Here is a 19,758-nt window from a genome sequence, read left to right as displayed (position 1 = left end):
CTGTTACTGTATGACTGTAAAGGGAGGCCCTACTCAATATTGAACCCTATGGACTAACACTGAGATGACATTAAAGTTCATGTACATGTAAAGGCAGGTGTTCCAATACTCTTGACAATATATACATACATTTGTACTGTGATTGGAAAACAATTAATTCTGGTTTAGAATTCCATAATGTTATTCTCAAATTGATATTCATCTGTATTCAATTTTTGTTCCATAACAATTTATTTTCATATTCCTATAGATCTTAATTGGCACAGTATGATCCATGAGAAGTCTTTCAGCAAATCTCAGTAATCACCAGAGAATTATCACAGGACAGAAGACTTTTTCAATACTCAGAATTTAACAAGTGCTTTTCAGAGAAGACATTTTTTTGCCACGAGAAGAAGATCCAGGAAGGGAAAACATGTTTAAATGTTTGAAATGTGATAAGAATTTCCAAAGAAAGACAAATTTTACTATACACATGAGAAGTCACACAGGAGAGAAGCCCTTTGGATGCTCAGAATGTGATAAATGTTTCTCATCAAAGGGAGGTCTTACTATACACCAGAGAATTCACACAGGAGAGAAACCATATAGATGTTCAGAATGTACTGAGAGCTTCTCACAATCATCATCTCTTTCTTACCACCGGAAGAAGATTCACCAAGGAGAAAATACATTAAAGTGCCCAGAATGTGACATGTGTTGCTATAAGAAGTCAAATCTTATTTCTCATCAAAGGAGCCACACAGGAGAGAAGCCATTCAGATGTTCAGAATGTGACAAATGTTTCTCTGAAAAATCTAAACTTAAGAAACACCAAAGGATTCACACTGGAGAAAGGCCATTTATGTGCTCAGAATGTGACCAATGCTTTAGACAAATTACTCATCTGATGCAACACCAGAAGATTCACACAGGAGAGAAGCCATTTAGATGTTCAGAATGTGACAAATGCTTTGTGCAAAAAATTTGTCTTACTCTACACCAAAGAATTCATACAGGAGAGAAGCCTTATAGATGTTTGGAATGTGACAAATGCTTTGTGAAAAAATGGTATTTAACTCAACACCAAAAAGTTCACACTGGAGAGAAGCCATTTAGATGTCCAGAATGTGACAAGTGCTTTGGGCGAAAATCTAATCTTAATCAACACCAACAAGTTCACACAGGAGAAAAACCATTTAAATGTTTGGAGTGTGACAAGTGGTTTAGTACAAAGTCAGCTCTTACTCAACACCAGAGGATTCACAAAGGAAATGAAGCTGATTCAATTAGTTAAATATGATTGTTTTAAATATTTCATATGTTGTAGATATCTGCTTAAAGCTGATCTCCAGCTTTTATTGAATTACAATATTTAATTTGGAGCAAGCTGGTCCAAACAAACTATTCATTTTAGAAAGATATGCATTGGCACTGCTTTACCACTCTCAGACAGCTTTGTATTTTCTGAATGAATGCAAAGCTTCCTCTGACTGGCTGAGGTAGAGAATTTAATATCATCCACCCAACTCTCCACCTCAGTCAATCAGAGGAAGCTTTGTATTCCTTCAGAAAATGCAAAGCTGCCTGTGAATGGCTGAGCAGCTGCATGTCTTAGTGATTTACACAAAAGAGAGAATCGCTTTGCAGAATGTACATTTTATTACGGTTTTAAAAATATGTATTAGCTTTTGTGCTCTAATTAGATAAAGATTATTCATATTGCTTTATTTTAGTGTAGATTTCATACTTGCATGTAGAACATTTGTTTTCTATTTAAACATCTTTTGTATTTTTTTTTTCATTTCATAATAAAATGCATGAATACAAAAACATGAGAAAAACATGAGATTACAAAAGTGTGAGAACATAAAAATACCTCTATGGTGTGTGTACATTTCTACATTGCTTATAACCTGTGACTGAGACATTGCTAAATGATTTACATGTAAAAATGAAACAAGTTTTGTCACTTGCATAATAAAAAGTTCTAACACGGTGGAGCATGCGCAGATGCCTAGGAGGACGGTAATGCCGGCTTAGAGCTCCGCTCCTGTGACGAACGCGCTGGAGGACTACAGGTCACAGAAGTCTCTAATTCTATACAAAATGAGAGAAAAACCTACTACTAAGACTCAAGCACATATAAGTATGGTTTTAAAGGGTACAAACGCTAAATTTAAAAGTGGAACAAGCAAAGGGAAATTACCTCAGCCGTCTTCCAAGATGGCTGCGGCAGTCTCCTCAAGCCTCATTCTTCACAGCTGGCTAAACCTCCTAAATCCAATATAAACACCACAGAAAATACTGAGGACTCTGACTCTGATTGTGGTGCTTCGGTATTAGAATCAGAGTTTCAATCTGTCATATTTAAAAAATTTGAGCATATTTTACAGAAGGCTTTGAAACAGACATCAGATCATATTACTGACAAACTGACAAGAGAAATTAGAGAGCTGGGTCAGAGAACAGCTGAATTAGAGATACGAGTAGATGATATTGAAAGTCAAACTCAGCACTACATTTCTGAATTTAATAGTCTCAAAGGAGAGAATGTCATATTTCAGTCACGTTTAGAGGAACAGGAGAATAGAGACAGAAGGGCCAACTTGAGGATCAGGGGAATTCCAGAGACTGTCATGGATGTGAATGCCACTATGATTGCTTTATTTCAGGAATTGCACCCTGGTATCCCTGTGGAGAGATTAGAAATGGACAGAGTGCATAGAGCGTTAGCGCCACGTAAACCTAACGGCCCTCCCAGGGACATAATTGCCAAGATGCACTATTTTCGTACAAAAGAACAATTGTTGGCAGCAGCGAGAGAATAGGGTTCCCTAATGTTCCAAGGACAAGTATACCAACTCTTCTCAGATTTATCTCCTATTACAGTGGCTAAAAAGCGAGCTCTTAAACCACAGCTACAAATACTTCAACAGCACCAGATCACTTATCATTGGGGGTTTCCTTTCTCCCTCAAATTCACACATCTGGAAACCAGATATGTATGTCGCTTTTCAGAGGACTTACAGTTAGCCTTGGTCGAATTAGGTCTTGCAGATCAAACCACAATTAAAGACCAATTCCGCAGAGGATCAGCCTTCAGGTCCCCTCAACAAAACACTGCAACCAGCTCTAAGTCATCTACTCCTTCTCGCCGTAATCAGCATAAACGTGGTAGATTTGAACATCAGCCTCCTAATACTGAAGACTCTATTGGCTGAGTTTAAAATAAATATATTTTTTTCTCCTCTTCGATACATTTCCTCTTTTTCAGAACTGCAGGATTCCACTTTTTCTGAAACAACTTAATTTTTAAGTTACTAATTTTTCCAACTTTATGGCCCTTTGGCTTACAATTCTTTGCTGGCCCTCTTCTATATAAAACTTTTTTTTTTTGTTTTTACTGCTTGTTTACTTAAATTCCCCCCCCCCCTTTTTTTTTGTCTCCCTCTCTCATATCAGTCAAAGATACTTATGTGGTCATTTCCTGAGGTTATGGTCTTGATAGTCTTCCACCCCCCCCCTTTTTTTTCTGGATAATATATATACATATATTATTATGATAGTATAGGTGCTTTTTGTATAGTTCCTGTGGTTCTCCGGCGTGGTTCGTCACTTTAGGAACTACTTGCTGCCTTTTCGTCATCCTCAGACCCTTGCTTTTATTATGCGAGACTCTGATGATGGCTGTGGAGCCCCTGTGAGTCCTTTGTTCACTCCCAGGAGTTGCTCTCATACCCTAGTGATTTCTAATTGCATTAACTCACAGTTTTTCATATTAGGGTTATTCTTCCAAGCTATGTTCTTCTTTATTCTATTCTTTCTTCTCTTCTTTTTTCTCTCGAGATGGTGACCTGTATTCTAAGTTCAAGTCATTGTTCTTATTATGAGCTAGTTTACTTAGACTTTTTATGGCCCCCATAAATATTTTATCTCTTAATGTACAAGGATTTAATATCCCACACAAACGAACAAAAGCAATGAGATCTTTCTCGGCCAAGAAGGCACATATAATCTGTTTGCAGGAAACCCATTTTATTGACAAAGCTGCCCCTAAATTTCTTTCCTCCTCATACCCGCAATTTTTTACCGCTTCTACCACGGTTAAACAACGCAGAACTCTTATTGGATTTCACCGTTCCATGCCATTCACCCTCTTAACACAACTAAATGATCCCGAAGGTAGATATCTACTCCTTACTGGATATATAGCAGATATAGCTATTACAATTGTTTCATATTATGCTCCAAATAAAAAAACTGAATCTTTTTTATCCCATCTTTTTCAAGTGGTTGATACATATAAATTTGGTACTGTAGTCCTATGTGGTGACTCAAATACGATGGTAATTCCTTTTCTAGATAAGTCTCCCCCAGCCCCTATCACTAGCTCTAATAAGCTTAATCTTCAACATTTACTTGCCAAACATAATCTGGTTGATACATGGCGTGAAACCAATCCGACTAGTAGACGTTTTACATATTACTCCTACCCACATAAATCTTTCTCCCGTATTGATCATATTCTGGTCCCTTCTAGTATGCTACCTGAAATGCTATCATCTAATATTATACCGTTCACATGGTCTGACCATTGTGCCGTATTCACAACTATTGCTTCTATAATACCCAGATCACATGATGCCACCTGGTGCATAAACGACTCTACATTAGCTAACCCTCTACATCGACAGACGATAGAAAAAGAGATGAATGACTATCTTTTATTTAATGATACTGGTGACACTTCCGATGTGACATTGTGGGAAGCCCATAAAACCGTTGTTCGGGGTAAGTTGATACAACTAGCTGCAAAGCTTAAAAAAGAACGTAAACTCATGTTTACAAAGCTGGAAGCTAACTTCACTTCCTGTCATGATACATTTCAATCTTCCCCAAATGCCATTAATAATGCTAAATTAGATAAAGCCCGTTTAGATTTAGATCTATTTTTAATGGATTTGGCAGATAAACTCCTAAACGCCAACATACACAATACCTCAAAGCTAATAAACCAGACTCCCTTATGGCCAGAAGTTTAAGATCAATAAATCAAATCAGATCCTCCATAAGATTAAAAACGTCCCGTGATTCATATACCAGTAATCCAGTCAAAATTTTAGAGGTGTTTCGTTCCAAATTAGCTAAAATTTACTCCCCTGCTACTGATTTCAATCAGGCCAGTACGGACAGGCTATTTTCTAATATTAATCTCCCTACTCTTGATATTGAACAAAGAGAGAGACTAGAAAGCCCTATTACTACTAATGAGGTTCAGACTGCTACAAAGGGACTAAAATTACATAAAAAGCCTGGCCCCGATGGCTACTCTGCATCGTATTATAAAAACTTTGAGCATATTTTAACACCAGTCTTAACCAGAGCCTTCAACTCCCTTCTGTCGGGTCATTATCTTATATTATAGTTATGTTACCTAAACCACGATCAGATTTAACTATCTGGTCTAATTATCATCCCATTTCTCTCCTTAACTTAGACATTAAAATATTAGCTAAGGTCCTTGTGTCTCGTTTGAATAATTTTATAGGTCACCTAATTCATCAAGACCAAATGGGTTTTATACCCAAGAGACAGGCAGGAGACAATATTAGAAGAACACTATTACTTATTCAAGCCGCTAAAAACAGACGTATCCCAACTTGCCTCCCATCTTTGGATATCAGTAAGGCTTTTTACTCAGTCATCTGGCCTTATATGCAATTTACTCTAAAAAAATTGGGTTTTGGTAATCATTTCCTGACTTGGATCTCTTCCCTCTATAACAATCCCAGGGCATATATTAAATATAGAAACAACTCAAGATACGCTATCAATGACCTCCCAATTAGCATATCATCACAGCGCTCAAAATCACCCTCCTCCCAGCTGCCACTTTAAAAGTAAATGAATCTATCAAGAGGTGAAAAGAAAACAAATCTACCACTAAAATACAAGTAACACCTAGTGGCGCTATAAGAGCTGCACACTGTTAAAGAAACAGTGTGTTAAAATCCCCAAAAGACCAATAATAAATAACTGTGCATCAATGTAATCAGCAATACAGTGAATATATCGTGATAATGTGACAGTGACAGATGTAATAAAAGTAAAATTTAGAATAAACGCATTAATAAATCGCACAGAAAAAATGCAGTGAAAAAAATGGAAAAAAAAATAATAATAATAAAAAACACATGCAAAATGACAAAAAAAGTGCTCTAATGAGACTGTGCAGTTCCAAAGTGTCTTGAAGTGATCTTCAATCCAATACAATAATTGAAAAATAATAATCGTGATGATGACAATAGTTCAAATAAAGAGAAGAAAAATCTGCAACCAAATCTTCATCAGCTGCAAACCTCCACCACACCCTAGTGGTCGTGCCCCCCTTGTTCAAAACACTCACCAAAGGTTTTGCCCAGCACTCTCGTGTCGGGCCAACAACGCTTATAATGTATGCAGGTGATGATTGTTTCTCAAAACCACTTCTTCTGTCAGCACCGCAGGTAGAGGTTAATCACTTAATAACTCAAAGTTACCTCAGGGAGACAAAAGAAACTTCCCATAGTGCAATAATGTAAAGCTGTTTAATCTCAATAAAACGTTCAATTAAAATCACACTCACATGGATCCAATAAAAAATAGGCACTTCATAATAGACAATCCACTGGTCAAATCAGAGACTCATCTCTCATGGGCATTGGTGAGTACACTGGAAGCAGGCTCAATTCATATCACATCGCACTGTCTTTATACAAGGAATCTGTGTGGTACCTGACAGCAGACAACTCGATTCAAAAGACAGCGCCAGATAAAGATGTCCAATCCTTCAGCCTGTGTGTTCCCCTTCCTCCGCCTTCTCTCTGCTCAGTAACTGTGTAAGCTGGTCGCCCTATAGCCACGCCCCCGACATGTTTCGTCCAATGGACTTCTTCATGGGTTTGGCTAACCAGCTGTAACAATCCCTTATTTATTTGCAAACTCAGGCGACCAGTCACTCCCACCTCAGGTAACCACTCCCCCTTAAGAGCTCCGATTGGTTGGTGAACCCTTACAGTGGGTGGATACTACTAAGTATCCCCCCCAACCCCTTTCCCATCTCTAAATGTACAACACAATCCCAGGTACCCTGCACATAATACACATTCCGGGCATGTCACATATATACAGGGCAGCACATCCACTTCCCCATCTATATGATCACACATCATTCCGTCGCAATGAGTAGTTTAAATACACCGGCGCGCATGCGCGGAACTTCCGGGTAAGTTGATACTTCTCATGAGCTAATTGGTGCAGTCCCTACAGCGCCGTCATCACGTCGGTCAACGTTCGCCTCCCCGGGTCCGCCTACTCCACCCTCGCCATCTAGCTACACCCAGGAGTCCCTAGTGAAATGTATATGCACCAATCAATAGTGGAGAACCTCCTCCTCCACCCACACCATGTTACTACACCCAAGGATCTCTACTGAGTCACCTCCGCTGACAGTCAGCGCTAAGTAATGACCTAGTGGTCAGAGCAGTTCTCAAACCCCAAAAAAACACCTCATGCCACGAAACTTAATATGGGAAAATACCTCAATCAATCAAATTTCATCGTTGGATCATACAATGCCCACCATGAAAGTGCGCATCATCATGCCACATACCATATACTACACATCCCATACCCTCCCATAACGTGGATCCGGACCGTGTGTGTATGTAGCAACATAGGTGTGCCCTCAACTCACTAGCGTCTAGATGGATCAGCACATATATACATAAATATATCGGGCAAAGGAGAAGAAGAACATACAGAGAGTTTAAAAATATATATTTAACCCCACTGACTCAAAATCAGAATGTTTAGTATCCCCCCTAAATTTTGAACAGCTTGCTTGCACAACCAATGCCCAAAAGTTCACATAATACTAAAACCAATAATACAAAGGCCTGTATATGTAAAAATATATATCATCTCATCAGCTATAAAAATATAAAAAATAATAAAATACAGCATAAAGAATCAAACTCAGAGATCTGAAAAAATGTTAGCTCTCATACACAATCATCTCATTTACACCATCTCCTCAATGGATCATGAGATATAACTGCCCAAGGATAGATAAGGATTATGTCCACCCAATTTCAATAGGTCTAAAAAACAGTACATAGGGAACCCACAGAAAACAAAAAACAAAAAAACAAAAAACAAAACGGCAAAATCCCCCCAAAGGAGAATCTTATCAGGAGTTGTTGATGAAGCTATTGACATCCAGCTCGATATTCATACCCACTGGTGCCAAGCTCCTCATCAAAAAAATCCACCTCGTTTCTCGTTGTGACAAATCCCTGATCCGATTTGAACCCCTCCAAGAATGATGAACATGGTCAACTCCGCAAAACTGCAGTAAGGAAGGATCCTGCTGGTGATGTTCTTTAAAGTGCATAGACACACTATGGTACTTGTACCCCTTTCGTATGTTCGCAAGGTGCTCCGAAATACGGACCTTCAAACATCTTTTAGTGCGTCCCACATAATAGAGTTTACATGGACACCACAACAGATAAACTACATGGGTCGTATTACAGGTCATGAACTCCTCTATTTGGAAGGATTCCCCAATCCCATTGGTCACTGTGGTAATACCTCTATTGATATTCGCAACCGTCCTGCAACATATGCATTTCCTACATGAAAAAAACCCTTTTAGATCCCCAGAGATGGTGATTTTCAAAGGTGGATCTAAAATCTTTTTTACGATCCTATCGCCAATGTTAGGGGATCTTTTGTAAATAAATTTGGGAGCCATTGGTAAAATGGTGCCCAGATATCTATCCTTCCTCAAGATATGCCAATGTTTATCAAATATAGATTCTATGTCCCTATATTGATGATGGAAACCTGACAAAAATTTGAACTGATGTTGTGTTCCTATTAAATATGTGAAAAATGGACCCTCGCGCCACTAAGTGCTAAACGTGAAATGAATCTAAGTACTTAAAAAATAGAAAATGTATCAATATATAATAAAACCAGTGAAGTGAAGAAAGTGCAAGTGCTACTAAATAATATAAAAATGCAGCGGGACAAAAATAGTAAACACAAACTATCACATCAAAATGAATAAAATAAAAAGTCCTGCGCAAATCGTGCCACTGAAAAAAAGGGGATGATAAATATAAAAAATATAAAAATCTATGAAGGACAAAAGTCAATGAAAAATCATATAAGTAAACACACCGATGAGTGAAGGTAAATGGTGAAAAACAAGAGAAAGAACGGGACCAAATGTTCCAAAATGTATAAATCCAGGCTCTCAGAACTCTCACCTCAAGATGGAATAATCAGGCAAAAATGAAGATGACCCCAGACAAACTTTTCCTTATCTGTGTACAATAACCAAGGATTTGCAGATAGAGCATGTAGTATAAACTTCTGCCACTAGAGGGCCATTTCCAGCTCTTGTATGTAATACTGCAGCTGTAGACTTGTATTTCCGAGGTATAAAGCTTAAAAAGAACACAGAGGGGAGGGGAAAAGGGAGAGAGAGAGGGGACTCCAATCGTGTAGTGGTTTCAAAAACTGAACAGATTTATTAAGAGAAAACAATAGACTCTCACATTTAAAAAAAGGAATACAAACAGATAGAGATCTGGCGTGTACCGCCAGTCTTACGCTACTTCCGGTTTGTCCTACGGCCACTCCCTACGCGTTACGTCATACCACGTGACTTCTTCATGGGGATCATATTAAATATGCAGGTTATAAATCAGCAATAATAGACATCAGAAGAGGCACAAGACAGGGTTGTCCCTTATCCCCACTACTTTTTGCCCTACTTATGGAACCTTTGGCACAATTAATTAGATCTAACCCAGATATCAAAGGTATTGAACTAGGTGGGCATCACCATAAACTGTGTCTTTATGCGGATGACATACTTATTTATCTATCTCATCCCCACATTTCTGCTCCAATTCTTCTGCGAATATTGGATACATTTTCACATATTTCCGGTCTCTTTGTAAACCCCATCAAATCAAATGCATTGAATATTTCTATAAAACACTCTGACCTATTACAGGCTCAATCCTCTCTACCTTTCAATTGGGTTGGTCGCCAAATACCATATTTAGGTGTACACCTTACATCCTCACTTTCTGATCTTTTTGCAGCTAATTATTTACCCCTGCTGAAGCAAGTTACAGGCTTATTAAAGCAATGGTCCGCACTACCACTATCATGGATGGGTCGGATTAACGCAATAAAAATGTCAATACTGCCTAAGTTTTTATATTTATATAGGGTACTTCCCATTTCCCTACCTTCATATTTTTTACGACTCACACAGCGTAGAATTATGTCTTTTATTTGGAAGAATATTAAACCCCGTATACCTAAATCCACTTTATATCTTAGTAAAACCAGTGGAGGCTTGGGGCTACCTAACTTTGCTTCTTACTACTTTGCAGCTCAACTATCGATACTCCCTAAATATCATTCAACAGAAGACATACCTTTATGGGTATCTATTGAAGCCATTGATTGTGACCCCATATCAGTGGCCAATCTACTATGGATTCAGCCAAAGGACAGATCGCATCTGACTAATCCTATCACAAAACATTCATTGGTTAACTGGGATAGATTTGGTAGTTCATGTAAATTACAATCAGTACATAATCCACTTCTTTCCTTTCTAGGGAATCCAGCTTTTTATCCTGCATGGACATTTTCGAAATCTTTTTCAGCATGATCTTCTACTAATCTGACTAGATTCTATAAGCTATTATCCTCAAATACCTTTCAAACATTCCCTATGCTATGTACGAACTACGGGCTCTCAAACAATGAGATATTTCGATATCTACAAATTAAAAATTTCTATATGCATCTTATTGGGTCAGGTTTAGCACTTAGTCAGATGTCTAAATTTGAACATATTTGTATAAGTGACCCACATGTTAAAGGTTTAATTTCATATGTGTACCAAACCCTTATTACTACCCCCAATGAGGTACTTCCATCATATTCTGTTAAATGGGCACAGGATTTGGGTCCAATATTTAACAACAATGACTGGTCCAACATTTGGTTAGCTACTAAATCATCATCTCCCAACTGTTATGCTTTGGAAACTAACTTTAAAGTTCTGGCACGATGGTACCTAGTACCAGCAAGGATTGCAAAATTTTCTCCATCTTACCCTAATCATTGTTTTAGAGGTCACTCCTCTCCTGGTACTCATTTTCATATATGGTGGGATTGTCCGGTGGCGCAAGAATTTTGGACTAACATATTTGCAATGGCCTCTAAAGCTTTAGATATCTATATTGCCCCAGACCCAGCTATTGCACTTTTAAATCTCAAACCAGATTCACTCACATGGACACAATTCAAACTACTTGTTTATATTAATACGGCAGCTAAACAAACCATAGCTAAGGCATGGAAAACCAAAAATTTAATTGTGGCGGAAGCCAAACACAGACTGAACAAAGCTCTCATTTTCGATAAAATGACAGCTATTGAAAACAATAATATTAGTAAATGTCACATGATTTGGCAACCATGGGTTAAACATTTCTTTCCTTCTGATTTTGACCAGTCGTTGCTCTTCCCACAATAAAATCCTTGTGTATCGCTGTTGTGCTATTGATTTATGTCATGTACCAGGTCACTACCTCAAGAGTTTTCATCTCATCCCTTTTCTTCTCTCTTTTCCTCCTTTTCTATCCCTCTTCTTCTTTTTTTCTTTTCTTTTTTTATTTATGTTTTATCTTTCAAAAGTTGGTTTATTTATCATCAACATAGAGAATCGATCTCTCTTTTAGAGGGTCTATTCTTCAAAACTTTCTTTAAATACTGGTTGTGCTGAGCTAAAGTTAACCAGGAAAAGTTTTACTTTTTAATTATATCTGCCCCCACCTGTGTTCACAGCTTGAACCCATTTGGGGTGGACAGGTGGTCTGGAGACATATTTCATTAATTCTCTCATATAGTTCGTTCCTAATTTAGTTCAGGACTTATAATATTATAGTATACAATCTCTATGTTACTTATACTTTCACTTATAACATACCTAATCTATGTGATCAATACCTGATTATAACTATATTGTTAATTTACTATACTCATGATATGATGTTCGTTATGATCTGTAAACTTCCCTTTTTTTTTTCTTGAAATTCAATAAAAAAATTTAACAAGAAAAAGTTCTAACACTTAGGGGTTAATTTACTAAATATAAGAGTGCTAAATCAGGTGGATTTGTGCATGGTAGCCAGTTTCTAACTTTAGCTTGCTCATTTAAGCTTTGAAAAAAGATGAAGCTGCACTAGATTTTGCACTCTCCAGTTTTAGTAAAGCAACCTCTTAACCGTTTCACTGGCAGGTCCCTACATCTTGCAGCAGGGGGTTTAACACACAATCCTGCAGCCATAGAGATTATGTGTGAAACTGACAGTGCTCACAGAAACTGCTCTCCCCCCCCCCCCCCATACTGGTGCCCCCGTGCTCTCCTTCCACCATGCTTCATGGGCTCTGCTTCCCCATCTGTGGGACTGGTGGCTTCTCTCCCAAAGGAGAAGAGCAGACACACGTCTGCTCTCCTCCCCTTCTTGCTGTGACCTGGAAAGCAACGTCTGTGATGTCACTTGTGGGTCAGCATATAGGTGTTCCCTGGCTAGGCTAGTCAGCAAGTAATGTTTTGCAATGCAATGAATGGAGGCCAAAGGAGACATGCAGGGTCTAAAAGTCTACTTAAAGAGAACCTGCCATCTAAAAAAACTCATCTGTGATACAAAAAGTTAAGTAAAAATTTTTATTTTTTTTTAAAGAAAAAATGTTTTTTGCAAAAAAAAAAACGCCCTCCAGTGTTTCTCAGGCTTACCATTTCTGCCAGTTCGTTGAGAAACTATTCGACTGTGCAGCCGGATGCTTCCATAGGTTATCAAAAAGTAGATACTCTTTGATCAACTATATGGCCTTGAAGGACTAGAGCGATGTCATGGAACAATTTTTTTTTTACTTTTGCTTTTAGTTTACAAACTCTTATTAGAAAGTTTCAAAGGTGCTACAATAGAAAATCATAAGTATAATCACAAAAATAATGCTCATAGTACAATTATTTTGTGAATAGATAGTAAAAACTTAATATTGAAGGAGACACATAACGTTCATGATTCATTCATCATTATGGTGGTTTATTCAAAAGTATTTCAATTATCAAACCAAGGAGCCAATTTTACTTCGTAATAAGGCATAGTGTGAAACAAGGTGTGGAAAAGTTTTTATACTCTGTTAATAGATTCTACTATAAGTTTAACTTGAAGTAGTGGAACCAAGGGATTTCTCCAATGCACAGCAACCACCCAATGAATGGCCACACTGATTGTGTGAATCAGTCTCATTTGAAGAGTGGTAGCTTCTACGATGGGAAAAAAAACAATAGACAGTGGCATGGATTAGGGAAAGCTGAACCCCTGTGACTATAGACGCAATGTTGGTCAGTTTTCTCCAGATTGGGGCAAAATGGGGACATTCCCAGGAGAAGTGGAGAAATTAACCTAAGGTCCGACACCCTCTAAAGCACAGGAGAGATACTGTAGGGAAAAATGTATGAACTCTGGTTGGGGTCTGGTACCAACTTCTGAAGATTTTTATCACAGTCTCCCTGATGATCATAAATCTCGTGCATTTTTTAAGGTTATCTATACATATGTCCCAGTCTAAGATCTCAGGTTCTAAAGAGCATTTGGATTCCCATTTATACCTATATAATATCTTTTTTTTTTAATACAAACATTTTTATTGGTTGCGTAACAACAAACATAACAACAAAAGCAGATACAATGCTGCATTAGAGGATAACACGATAGAACACTCCATATACATACAAATAATTCAGCATCGTAAGAAAAAAAAAAGGAAAACCCGTTCTAGACACTATACGATGTCTTTCACAGTCAGTTGAGTTATCCATGTAGGGTTAATGAAACAAGGAACAAATTTTTATCTTAAACGCTGACTATACATACATGAACCTATTAGGATTGTAGTCCTGCTCTTCAGTAACTAGTCTTAACACAGCTCAGTGTGTACGGGAGGTCATATCTATCTAGCAGTGTAAGCTCAGAAATCAAAGTTTGAAAAACCAAGCTCAACCCTTCTGGGGGTTCAGCTCCATCCAGATCTCAGATAACCTCTGGAGGGGATGGGAGAGAGGTATTACTCCAGCAGGCCCTATGTTGATGGGCCATTTGGCCCATTTAGCAGTATAAATGTGCATAGTATCCATGATTGTATGGTGAATGCACTCCATGAGGCAGATAGAATCCATCCTACGAAGAACCTGTGGCCAGGGAATCAGGTGAGAGCGCCAGTGTAGTGCTATCGTCCAATGAATGGCGCAAAATAGGGTATTGATTAACCGTTGGTCGGTTAGGGGGATCCCCGGGATCGGGGCAAATAATATGCAGTGTGTAGCTGTTAGATCAACCCTATATCCCACAATGGTAGCCACTGTAGTAGAAACCTGATCCCAAATGGGTTGAAGTTGGGGACAGCTCCAAAAGGTATGGAATAAGGTACCTACTGTAGGGCAGCCCCTGAAACAGAGGTCAGGAACCAAGGGGTAAAATTTGTGAACTCTATCAGGGGTGAGATACCACCGCGTATGTAGTTTCACCACAGTGTTCTTTACAGCCATTGATTTGGAACATCCATGCATATTCTGAAACATATCCCGCCAATCCTCAGACGAAAATTCCGTGGCTAGATCCGTTTCCCACAAGTACATAGCCCTGGATTTCTCTGGTTGTTGGGTTTCAATAAGATACTTGTACAAAGTTGAGATAATGCCTCTATCCCTGGAGTGGTGATAGCATATGGATTCAAATTGTGCACTGACGAGAACGTGAGGGGTTCTATAGTGTGTTTGAAAAAAATGTCGAATTTGAAGGAATTTATAAAATTACCCACTTGGTATCTCATATTGTGCACGGAGCTGTGAGAAAGATATGAAATTGACGGTATTGTTACACAGAGCCCGTAAGGGGACCAAAGATTTCCGGATCCACCATCGGAAGGTGCTAGGAGATTCAAAAGCAAGGGGAAATCTCCTATCACCCAAAAATGATGCCATTCGGGGTCTATCAGGGCGAAATTTAAATTTGAGATGATAAAGAGACCAAAGATAACAAGGACGGCTAACAATAGTATTAAGGGGGGCTAGGTCTCCCGGCTTCAATCCCTCCTGCCACAGGAGGCCCGTGAGGAAGTATGGACGTATTGACTGAGTTTCAAATTGCAGCCAAGGAACCCCAACAGTGGGGGCATGCCATTGTGCTGTCTGGGCTAGTCTAGCTGCCAAATAATACAGCCATATATCGGGTAATCCCAGGCCACCCTGCGGCAGAGGTCTCTTACTTTGCCAAATGAAGGCGTTAATCTCTCTCTGAAGCGCGGTGAGGGATTGGCGGGGGACATGTAAAGGGAGGGCCCTAAAAAAGTACAACAGTTTTGGTAAAATAGACATTTTGACAGCTACCACTCTACCCATTAAGGGAATCTGGAACATCGATCACAATCTTAGCCATCTTCTGACCGCAATAAAGGCTGGGGGGAAGTTGGCGCTGTATATGTCCTTCAGGGAAGGGGCTAAGTGAATACCGAGGTATTGCAACGTGTGGTTTGATAAGGAGAGTCCGAATGAGTTTTGTAGGTTAGCTATTTCCTGAGGTGTGAATTTGACAGGGAGGGCAGAACATTTGACTAAATTAACCTCTAGTCCCGAAAAGCCCCTGGAAGGAGCGAAGGATCTCAAGAAAGTTAGGGAGTGATATCAACGGATTGGGCAAAAACATGAGGACATCGTCTGCATAGAGGCTTATTTTATACTCTCCCTCCTCCTTCAAGTACCCTCTATGTTCGGATTGGCTATGATTGCCCTTGCCAAGGGCTCCAAGGCCAGGGCGAATATCAGAGGGGATAGGGGACATCCCTGCCGGGTACCTCTGCCTAAAGAAAAAAAATCAGATGAGCAACCAGGGAGCCGTATTCTAGTCTGGGGCCTATGATACAGTGCCTTAAACCCATTCACAAATTCACCTATGAACCCAAACTTAGCTAAAATCAGATCTATATACGGCCATAAAATACTATCAAATGCTTTATGAATATCCAATCCCAAATTCAAAACTTTGCGAGAGAAAAGGTTTGCGTCCTGTATTACATTCGTGGCCAATATAATATTATCCGTAATTTGCCTATTGGGAATAAAACCTGTTTGTTCTGGGCCTACAAGGGTACTAATAATGGGGCCAATCTGTTTGCTAAAATTTTCCCTAAAATTTTGATGTCGTTGTTTAAAACCGAAATAGGTCTATAGTTTTGGGGCAGGGAGTGGTCCTTGTTCGGTTTGGGGATCAATGTCATATTGACACGCAACATTTCATCAGGGAGTTTATGCCCTTGTAATGTCTGGTTAATATGTTTTGTCAATCTAGGGGCCAGTATCTGGGAAAACTTTTTATAGTATAAAGAGGTATAGCCATCTGGGCCAGGGGTGGTCGAAGATTTGAGTGTTTTAATAGTGGCCATGACCTCTAGGTCGGTACAGGGGGCGTTCAAGTTATTGAGCTGAGACTCCGAGAGGGAAGGGAGGAGTAAAGAGTCAAACCACTGGTCAATATTATGGGGCATAGGTTGCGAGGGGGGAGATAACAGAGTTTGGTAGAAGGACGCAAAAATTTGCAGTACCTCACTAGGGTGAGTAACCAGGTGGCCGAAGTTATTTCTTAATTTATAGACATGGGTGGGCTGTAGGGATTGATGAAGTTTACGGGAGAACATGCCCGAGGCAGTATTACTGTGTAAAAGGAACTTGTCTTTGGACCAGCGTAATGATTTCTCTGTATGTTCTGAGAGTATAGTGTCCAATTCGGCCCTCTTTTGGTTGATTAATAGAAGGGTATCTGGGGAGTGTGTGCTGGCATGGGCCTGGTATAGTGTACGTAGATCCTGGGTGAGTGTCTGAATCATTGCGATTTTCTGCTTTTTTCTTGGTGACTGCGATCTCAATTAGGTGGCCACGAAGTACTGCTTTATGGGCAGTCCATAGGACTTGGGGGGAGATGTCATCTGTATCGTTAATATTAAAATAATCTTCTAGGTGTCCTGCAATGCGGGTGTAAGTTTCAGGATCCGAGAGCAAAGAGTCATTCAGCCTCCATGAAGCTATTGTAGGGGAAAGGCCGACGTGAGAGGTATGGAAGGCCACTATTTGGTTATCTGACCAGGGGCAGGGGTGGATAGTCGTAAGAGCTGAGTTGGCTAATAAAATGGGTGATGCAAAAATTTAGTCTAATCTTGCGTAGCTATTGCGGGGGTGGGAGTAATGCGTATATTCTCTAGCGCCAACATTCAGTGCCCTCCAAGTGTCAATGAGTTGTAATCTATCTAATGATCTGGTAAGAAATTTAGGGAACGCTTTAGCACTGTGTGATGTTTTACTTCTGTCTAACGAGGGGCTAGAAACTAGGTTAAAATCCCCTCCCACGATCAGATGGGGGGAGATGTATCTATCCAGTGTACGTAAAAACACATTATAGAAAGCTCTGTATTTGGAGTGTACAAATTAGCAATAGTCACAGCCTTACCCTGTAATATACCCTGAATAATAAGGAATCTGCTATCAGGATCCCTGTATATGTGGGAGGGTTCAAACTGGACACAATTACGGATAAACACTGCAACTCCTCTGGCCCTGGACTCAAACATGGTACAGTAGTGTAGTTTGTGAGATTTATCAAAAAATTTTGGGCAAGCCACTGAGGAGAAATGGGTCTCTTGCAGTAGAATAATATCAGCACCCATTTGCTTAAAGCAACGGAAGGCTTTCCTCCGCTTCTGGGGGGAATTCAATCCCCTCATGTTATGGGAAATAATATGCAGACCCATGTTATCCAGTAGCTATTAGTGCACCTCTGAAAATTTAATGGGGAAACTTCGTTATCTTATACCAGAGTCCAACGCCAGAGGAGCCACCAGTACCCACATCAAGGAACAGCTCCCCTAGTTCGTAGCCATGACCAGACCTCCAACAGTTAGAAGAGCTAAAAACAGTTAATATACACATCCAGACTTGATATCGAGCAGTAAAGTCAGCATAACAAAAAAACAGATAAACAAAAAAGTAACTTAAAACTCTATGGGGTCGGGGTGGGAAGTCCATCCCGACCAAAAAATGTAACCAAAGGGCCCTCCGGCCCTTACTTCCACCTGCTCCACTCGCTCCCCACCGCAGAGGTGGATAGGAAAAAAAGGTCCAGGAGGGTACAACCCGCAGTCGCAGGGTTCCACCCAAAAATAAAACAAAAAAAGAAGAAGAACCCCGGTCCAATGGGAGAGCTAGTGGTAGAAATCAGAGAAGGGGATCAAGTGGGGAGTGGTGGGCAAGTATGGAGGGGGAGAATAATGTGAGTCAAAAAACCAGGAAATGATCTTCTCCGGGGACAGGGAGAATCAAGGTAGTGAACGTAGCCATGTCCAGTTAAATTAGGAGGGGAGGGGGCTCAAGCATGTCATGAGAGGGGGAAATATCTCAGTTCAACCCCTTATGGCGGCACCTAATGTCCTGTTGCAATTGCCCCGACTTAGTGAAGAACTCCGTAAACATCGGATTGCGGTCGGATTTCAGGCAATGGTTGCAATCTGTGGGAGCGTCTATCCCTCTGAGGCGATGAGGTGGCCCAAATGGGAGACGGACGAGGAGTTGGGGGGTGTGGGGGTGTTTGTTGTCGCTCCTGCAGGCCCAACCTCACCAAAATTTCTCTGCCCTCTGTAACCGTAGTGGCGATGTGCGTTGATCCATTGTGCGGTATGATCAATTTAAACGGGAAGCCCCATCGATAGCGTATCTGCGCTGTCTGTAAAGCAGAGGTGATTTCTCTCATTTTCCTCTGTTTTTCAAGTGTTGCAGGTGCTATGTCTGGGAAGATTTGTATAGAAGCCCCATCTAGTTGAATGCGTGGCGTGTTACGGGAAGCTCTGAGGATTTCTTCTTTTACAAGGAAATCTTTGAGGCACAAAACAATGTCACGGGGGGGGGGTTTCTCCGGGGGGGGGTTTAGGTCTCAGCGCCCTATGCAGGAGGTCACAAATGAAGGAATCCTTGGGATGGTTTGGCAGGAGGTGTTGGAACAGCTTGGTGACCGCAGTAGAAAGGTCGGTCACCGATTCGGGGACCCCCCGCACCCTAACATTGTTCCTTCTGTTGCGGTTGTCCAGGTCTTCCAAATGATTCTGGAGCTGGACAACTGTGTCCCCCAGTAAGTCATGGTCTCTCCGGAGATCTGTATAGGCCAAGTGAAGTTCATCATGCTTGACTTCTAGGAGATCAGTTCTACCTCCCAGGGACGCTAGCTCTTGTGACAGTGTGCTAGTTGATTTGAGACCTATATAATATCTTATCAGTGGAGTTACGGTCGTTGACGGATGAATATACTGCTAAGTCCTTTCCCTCTGGGATTCTCCATACAAATGCGTTCGTCTTGAGTTGAATTTGAGACAGAGTCAATTTTAAAACAAGATAAGTAAAAGTGTTTTATTTGAAGGTAATGAAAAATGTCACTATTTGGTATGCAATATTTGGATCAAATCCAATTCAAATTGTACCCAAGGCACCCTAGAATTAAAAATATGCCACTGAGATAATTGTGAGAATCTTGATGCCAGATAGTAGTGCCATAGGTTAGGGGCCCTCAGACCTCCTCTATGTGCTGAGGT

The 19,758-nt window shown here is 40.1% G+C and overlaps 1 protein-coding gene across 1 annotated transcript in view; it reads left to right on the top strand.

The window, feature by feature from the left end:
- The first annotated feature begins 283 nt into the window (after positions 1–283).
- LOC143962290 (uncharacterized) overlaps positions 284–19,758 on the top strand; it is a 315,099-nt gene continuing 295,624 nt past the window's right edge. The window contains 1 exon segment of the mRNA XM_077471593.1: positions 284–1,271. Within this exon segment, the coding sequence (XP_077327719.1) occupies positions 416–1,271 (856 nt within the window). The 5' untranslated portion in view covers positions 284–415.

Source organism: Lithobates pipiens, unplaced genomic scaffold (assembly GCF_037356315.1).
Source record: "Lithobates pipiens isolate NorthernLeopardFrog02 unplaced genomic scaffold, aLitPip1_a1.2 Scaffold_8, whole genome shotgun sequence".
Lineage (NCBI taxonomy): Eukaryota > Metazoa > Chordata > Amphibia > Anura > Ranidae > Lithobates > Lithobates pipiens.
This window is presented reverse-complemented; position numbering and strand designations above follow the sequence as displayed.